This window comes from Oncorhynchus mykiss, chromosome 25 (genome assembly GCF_057628025.1).
Source record: "Oncorhynchus mykiss isolate SJ-2025 chromosome 25, ASM5762802v1, whole genome shotgun sequence".
Classification (NCBI taxonomy): Eukaryota; Metazoa; Chordata; class Actinopteri; order Salmoniformes; family Salmonidae; genus Oncorhynchus; species Oncorhynchus mykiss.
The window spans coordinates 90,462,161-90,469,686 of NC_143046.1; the positions used below are offsets into that span (position 1 = coordinate 90,462,161).

The following is a 7,526-nucleotide window of genomic DNA, read 5'->3' on the forward strand; positions in this document are numbered from 1 at the left end:
CCTGGAGTGGCCTAGCCAGTCTCAAGATCTAAACCCCATAGAAAATCTTTGGAGGGAGTTGAATGTCCGTGTTGCCCATCAACAGCCCCAAAACATCACTGCTCTAGAGGAGATCTGCATGGAGGAATGGGCCAAAATACCAGCAACAGTGTGTGAAAACCTTGTGAAGACTTACAGAAAACGTTTGACCTCTGTCAGTGCCAACAAAGGGTATATAAAGTATTGGAGATAAACTTTTGTTAGTGACCAAATACTTATTTTCCACCATAATTTGCAAATAAATTCAATAAAAATCCTACAATGTGATTTTCTGGATTTTTTTTCCTCATTTTGTCTGTCATAGTTGAAGTGTACCTATGATGAAAATTACAGGCCTCATCTTTTTAAGTGGGAGAACTTGCACAATTAGCGGCTGACTAAATACTTTTTTTGCCCCACTCTATGTGTGTCTCCCCCAATGTGTGTCTCCCCCAGGGCCCTGTCTATTTGTATGTCTCCCCCCCAGGGCCCTGTCTATTTGTATGTGTCTCCCCCCAGGGCCCTGTCTATTTGTATGTGTCTCCCCCCCACGGCCCTGTCTATTTGTATGTGTCTCCCCCCCAGGGCCCTGTCTATTTGTATGTGTCTCCCCCCCAGGGCCCTGTCTATTTGTATGTGTCTCCCCCCCAGGGCCCTGTCTATTTGTATGTGTCTCCCCCCCAGGGCCCTGTCTATTTGTATGTGTCTCCCACCCAGGGCCCTGTCTATTTGTATGTGTCTCCCCCCAGGGCCCTGTCTATTTGTATGTGTCTCCCCCAGGGCCCTATTTCACTGTGAGGTCTACTACACCTGTTGTATTCAGCATTTCACTGTAAGGTCTACTACACCTGTTGTATTCAGCATTTCACTGTGAGGTCTACTACACCTGTTGTATTCAGCATTTCACTGTGAGGTCTACTACACCTGTTGTATTCAGCATTTCACTGTGAGGTCTACTACACCTGTTGTATTCAGCATTTCACTGTGAGGTCTACTACACCTGTTGTATTCAGCATTTCACTGTAAGGTCTACTACACCTGTTGTATTCAGCATTTCACTGTCAGGTCTACTACACCTGTTGTATTCAGCATTTCACTGTGAGGTCTACTACACCTGTTGTATTCAGCATTTCACTGTGAGGTCTACTACACCTGTTGTATTCAGCATTTCACTGTAAGGTCTACTACACCTGTTGTATTCAGCATTTCACTGTAAGGTCTACTACACCTGTTGTATTCAGCATTTCACTGTGAGGTCTACTACACCTGTTGTATTCAGCATTTCACTGTAAGGTCTACTACACCTGTTGTATTCAGCATTTCACTGTAAGGTCTACTACACCTGTTGTATTCAGCATTTCACTGTGATGTCTACTACACCTGTTGTATTCAACATTTCACAGTAAGGTCTACTACACCTGTTGTATTCAGCATTTCATTGTGAGGTCTACTACACCTGTTGTATTCAGCATTTCACTGTGAGGTCTACTACACCTGTTGTATTCAGTATTTCACTGTGAGGTCTACTACACCTGTTGTATTCAGCATTTCACTGTGAGGTCTACTACACCTGTTGTATTCAGCATTTCACCGTAAGGTCTACTACACCTGTTGTATTCAGCATTTCACCGTAAGGTCTACTACACCTGTTGTATTCAGCATTTCACTGTAAGGTCTACTACACCTGTTGTATTCAGCATTTCACTGTGAGGTCTACTACACCTGTTGTATTCAGCATTTCACTGTAAGGTCTACTACACCTGTTGTATTCAGCATTTCACTGTAAGGTCTACTACACCTGTTGTATTCAGCATTTCACTGTAAGGTCTACTACACCTGTTGTATTCAGCATTTCACTGTAAGGTCTACTACACCTGTTGTATTCAGCATTTCACTGTGAGGTCTACTACACCTGTTGTATTCAGCATTTCACTGTAAGGTCTACTACACCTGTTGTATTCAGCATTTCACTGTAAGGTCTACTACACCTGTTGAATTCATACATGACAAATAAACTTTGATTTGATGTAGTGCCCTACTTTTGACCAGGCCACATAGGCCCATATTTAGGGAATAGGGTGCCATTTGGGACAGGATATTACACAAACAAAAAGGAGCTCATGTTCGTACCCATTGCGATGGGGATGTCGGTCCAGTTGAGAGCATACTTCTGAGTGCAGACCCCCTCCTCGTTGAGCACCACCGTGAGGTCATCCTGGCCCACCGCCACCTTCCCATCAGCCAGGGGGGCCACCAGGGGCTCCAGCTGCTTCCCCGTGGGGAAGAGCTCCTTGATGGAGCCACGGCCATCCATCTGGAGGACAGAGAGCGAGAGAGAAGAGAGAGACAGAGAGACACAGAGACACAGAGAGAGACACAGAGAGAGAGACAGAGAGAGAGACAGAGAGAGAGACAGAGAGAGAGACAGAGAGAGAGACAGAGAGAGAGACAGAGAGAGAGACAGAGAGAGAGACAGAGAGAGAGACAGAGAGAGAGACAGAGAGAGAGACACAGAGAAAGACACAGAGAAAGACACAGAGAAAGACACAGAGAAAGACACAGAGAGAGACAGAGAGAGAGACAGAGAAAGACACAGAGAGAGACAGAGAGAGAGACAGAGAGAGACACAGAGAGACACAGAGAGGGATCATAAGGCACGAAATGGTATAAAAAGGACAAAAAAACAACAAAAAAAACACTCATTTTGGTTTTATGTTTCAAAACCGTTTTTCTACAGTGTGCCCTACTGAACACAACCCAGGAGAGTCTGAAGGAAAACAAGGAACATTGGTGCTTCATCTTCATCGCACTTCATTCTGTCACGTCTGCAGTAAAACATGAAATCCACACAGTGTTTCCTGTTTTGTGCCCCACTGACCCGGATGAGGTAGTAGTCTCTCTTGAAGCCTACACAGATGGAGTTCTGACACCAGGCCATGGACTTCGGGATGTCTGGAGCAGCAAAGTCCCCCTGACAGACAAACAAACAAACCACTAATAAGGTTCATTCCTTTTGGTTAACAATATCCCTCTAAACAAGGTTTGTTTATCCTGCCATTATAGCATTGCATCCTGCCCCCCCCCCCCTCCCCTTAACCCTCCTGTCTCACCTGTAGCTCGTAGAACTCCCTGTCCTTCCAGTAGTACAGCTGAAGCTTCTTCTTCACAGCAACACACATCCTCAGCTGGGCTTCTCCCGAGGGGGACTGCTGCAACGAAGAAGAAGATAATTTTGGAAACAGATTTTACAGGAGCTACAGATAAATTAGACACCACTGGTTCACATCAAAAAAACATTTACAAACTATGTCGTCATCTCACCTGCAGGTCACAGGCGAAGAGCGTTGCCCCTCTGGCCTTGGAGACCACAGTAATCTGCTGGAAGGTCAAGAGGTCGTGGACATGGATGTTGTTCTCTGTAGGTGGGGAGAAACCGGTATGTGTGCGCACACACGCACACGCACACACTATTTTAAAAAAACATAGGAGCTATGGATTTACTGAGATTGACAACCCACACGTTCAAGTAAACAACAACAAGCTAGTTTACTGAAGATAGTACATATTTCTCCTACCTAACAGACTGACGAGGATCTTGTACTGTGACACAACAAACAGCTGTGAGAAGGAGAGACAAGGAAGGTTTGAACTTCAAAATCCAATCTTATTGGTCACATGCACGTTTAACAGATGTTATTGCTCACATACACGTGTTTAACAGATGTTATTGGTCACATACACATGGTTAGCAGATGTTAATGGTCACATACACATGGTTTACATATGTTATTGGTCACATACACATGTTAACAGATGTTATTGGTCACATGCACACGTTTAACAGATGTTATTGGTCACATGCACACGTTTAACAGATGTTATTGGTCACATGCACACGTTTAACATATCTTATTGGTCACATGCACACGTTTAACAGATCTTATTGGTCACATGCACACGTTTAACAGATGTTATTTGCGGGCATAGTGAAATGCTTGTGGTCCTAGCTCCCACCAGTGCAGTAATATCTAACAATACACACAAATCTAAAAGTAGAAGAACGGAATTAAGAAATATAGAAATATTAGATTGAGCAACGTCTGAGTGGCATTGACTAAAATACAGTAGAACAGAATACAGTATATACATGAGATGAGTAAAGCATATATATGTAAACATAATTAAAGGGACCGGTGTTCCATTATTAAAAGGGACCGGTGTTCCATTATTAAAGGGACCAGTGTTCCATTATTAAAGGGACCGGTGTTCCATTATTAAAGGGACCGGTGTTCCATTATTAAAGGGACCGGTGTTCCATTATTAAAGGGACCGGTGTTCCATTATTAAAGGGACCGGTGTTCCATTATTAAAGGGACCGGTGTTCCATTATTAAAGGGACCGGTGTTCCATTATTAAAGGGACCGGTGTTCCATTATTAAAGGGACCAGTGTTCCATTATTAAAGGGTCCAGTGTTCCATTATTAAAGGGACCAGTGTTCCATTATTAAAGGGACCAGTGTTCCATTATTAAAGGGTCCAGTGTTCCATTATTAAAGGGTCCAGTGTTCCATTATTAAAGGGACCAGTGTTCCATTATTAAAGGGACCAGTGTTCCATTATTAAAGGGACCAGTGTTCCATTATTAAAGGGTCCAGTGTTCCATTATTAAAGGGTCCAGTGTTCCATTATTAAAGGGACCAGTGTTCCATTATTAAAGGGACCAGTGTTCCATTATTAAAGGGACCAGTGTTCCATTATTAAAGGGACCAGTGTTCCATTATTAAAGGGACCAGTGATCCATTTATTAAAGGGACCAGTGTTCCATTATTAAAGGGACCAGTGTTCCATTATTAAAGGGACCAGTGTTCCATTATTAAAGGGACCAGTGTTCCATTATTAAAGGGACCAGTGTTCCATTATTAAAGGGACCAGTGTTCCATTATTAAAGGGACCAGTGTTCCATTATTAAAGGGACCAGTGTTCCATTATTAAAGGGTCCAGTGTTCCATTATTAAAGGGACCAGTGTTCCATTATTAAAGGGACCAGTGATCCATTTATTAAAGGGACCAGTGTTCCATTATTAAAGGGACCAGTGTTCCATTATTAAAGGGACCAGTGATCAATTTATTAAAGTGGCCAGTGACTTCAAGTCTATGTTCACAGCAGGACAACGGTAGAATAAGTGCCGGACATAAGGACAGGCCCGTAAACTCTTTCCAGGACTTGAAATGCCAATTGCGCTATCAAGGAGGATCCTTGTTGTTGTCGTCATTTGAGTGGTCACGTGTTGGAGCTGTGGTATGAACTGTATTGTACGCATACAGAGAGGGGGGAAGCTAATGGGGGCTAAGCTAGCACATGACGCGAAACACACACCAAATCCTTGTCAGTCATTGTCACACCACGTTTGGCTTGACAAATGGCAGCAACTGAACCAGGCTAGGACAATGGAGTGTCTACTATATTTCTTTAAATCTGACATCCCTCATTTAAAAACATTTGAAAAAATTAAATGACCATCACATCAACAGAATGTGAAGTCTCACTCTGAATAACATACAGTGGTGCCAAAAAAAGTATTTAGTCAGCCACCAATTGTGCAAGTTCTCCCACTTAAAAAGCTGAGAGAGGCCTGTAATTTTCATCATAGGTACGTACACTTTAACTATGACAGACACTCTGACTAACATACCTGCTGGATCTTCTTTGAGAAGTTCTTGTTGGACTTCTCCAGAGTTACCTCAAACCTGTTGGTACCTACGAGGAAGAGAGAGAGAGATAGGATATGTTTCCTTGTTTTAAACACCTGCTACGGAATGAGGAACAAAATAAAAAACACAATGACGCTGGAAACTATGCTTGCAGACGTCAAACATTCACACACAAATAGACAGGGCCCTGGGGGACACACAAATAGACAGGGCCCTGGGGGGAGACACACACAAATAGACAGGGCCCTGGGGGAGACACATACAAATAGACAGGGCCCTGGGGGAGACACATACAAATAGACAGGGCCCTGGGGGAGACACACACAAATAGACAGGGCCCTGGGGGACACACAAATAGACAGGGCCCTGGGGGGAGACACACACAAATAGACAGGGCCCTGGGGGAGACACATACAAATAGACAGGGCCCTGGGGGGAGACACATACAAATAGACAGGGCCCTGGGGGGAGACACATACAAATAGACAGGGCCCTGGGGGGGAGACACATACAAATAGACAGGGCCCTGGGGGAGACACACACAAATAGACAGGGCCCTGGGGGAGACACATACAAATAGACAGGGCCCTGGGACAGACACATACTAATAGACAGGGCCCTGGGGGAGACACATACAAATAGACAGGGCCCTGGGACAGACACACACAAATAGACAGGGACACAGGACACTGACAGCAGTCTCTCTCTTATTCACCTGCATTATTTTTTATCCTGTAGAGCAGGAGATGGCCTGGTTTAGTGCCGACCAGAAGCCAGTCCTCTGTTATGTGATAGGAGGAGAGAAGGTCATGATCAGTAAGTATGGATACATCCCAAATGTAGTGCACTAGGACTCTCGTCAAAAGTAGTGCACTACACAGGGAACACACATCACAGAGCAAAATTATAACAACGGTATTAAATTCTCCACGTCCTCGACCATGTGCAAGACAGGGTTGCTTTGTTTACAAATGTCGGGTCACGTCAAAACTCATCAAGGTAACATTGCTACAACTAGCAGACAAGAGTTATCTGCTGGTTATCTGGTAAACAAACCAGTCAGCTAACTTACTACCTACCTAGTTAACTAGTTAGGTAGTTTATGGCAACAATAATTTGCTAATGTTAGTTAGTTTGCTGACATTATCAACTTACCCCAAGCAGCAAGACAGTCAATCTGCAGAGGCAGTTTCTCCAGGATAGGGACCGGTTCGTAGGCGTCATGCATTGTGGAGTCTCGGTAGTTACCGGTAGTTTAGTTCCCTCTATAAATAATCTAGTAACGTTAGAGACAATAACAAAACATTTTTAGGCAACGTTAAAAAAAAAAAAAGGTACGTCTGGAAATGTCAAGTCCAACCCCCGTCGATTAAACCGTGTCTTTAATCGGTGCAGGTAACCTTAACATAAATCCTCTGTCATTCGTTGAAGCCATGACATCCAAAACAAATAGCGAGCAAATTGATTAGCGAACGAACTTTGCTTTATTAGCGAGAGGACACCATGGATAACGCGTTAACAAAATGCCCTATTATCCCCATGTTGGTCTTGACCGAACCTCTTAATTAATAATACAACTTAATTGACAAAGAAATCTGAAATAAGTAGCTAAATACTTCTCCTATAAAAATGTTCTGCTAGTCAATAAGCTAACACAGATATATATATATAAAGAACTGCTAATACACAGTGTCTGCTCCTTACTGACACGTCACGTGATCAGTACATCAGAGAGGAAGAAGCGGAGCGAGAGGGGAAACTCCGCCCAACAATCTGTCTCCTCCGGAAGTTGCCGT

General features: G+C 43.7%; 1 protein-coding gene across 6 annotated transcripts in view; it reads right to left on the bottom strand.

The window, feature by feature from the left end:
- Nucleotides 1-7,481, bottom strand: part of LOC110504288 (VPS39 subunit of HOPS complex) — a 39,902-nt gene extending 32,421 nt beyond the window's left edge. For 3 of the 6 annotated variants that reach the window (XR_016492093.1, XM_090221458.1, XM_090221461.1), the window contains exons 1-8: nucleotides 6,886-7,473; nucleotides 6,446-6,511; nucleotides 5,712-5,776; nucleotides 3,594-3,636; nucleotides 3,340-3,434; nucleotides 3,129-3,224; nucleotides 2,897-2,989; nucleotides 2,149-2,332 (exon numbers count right to left, since the gene is read on the bottom strand). Coding sequence is in view for 5 of the 6 variants with exons in the window: in XM_090221458.1 (XP_090077584.1) it covers nucleotides 2,149-2,332; nucleotides 2,897-2,989; nucleotides 3,129-3,224; nucleotides 3,340-3,434; nucleotides 3,594-3,636; nucleotides 5,712-5,776; nucleotides 6,446-6,511; nucleotides 6,886-6,958 (715 nt within the window). In the remaining variant the exon portion in view is untranslated. Of the gene's footprint in view, nucleotides 1-2,148; nucleotides 2,333-2,896; nucleotides 2,990-3,128; nucleotides 3,228-3,339; nucleotides 3,435-3,593; nucleotides 3,637-5,711; nucleotides 5,777-6,445; nucleotides 6,512-6,885 lie in introns of all 6 variants that reach the window. The other 3 variants (XM_090221457.1, XM_090221460.1, XM_090221462.1) reach the window with 1 other exon arrangement.
- Nucleotides 7,482-7,526: the final 45 nt, after the last annotated feature.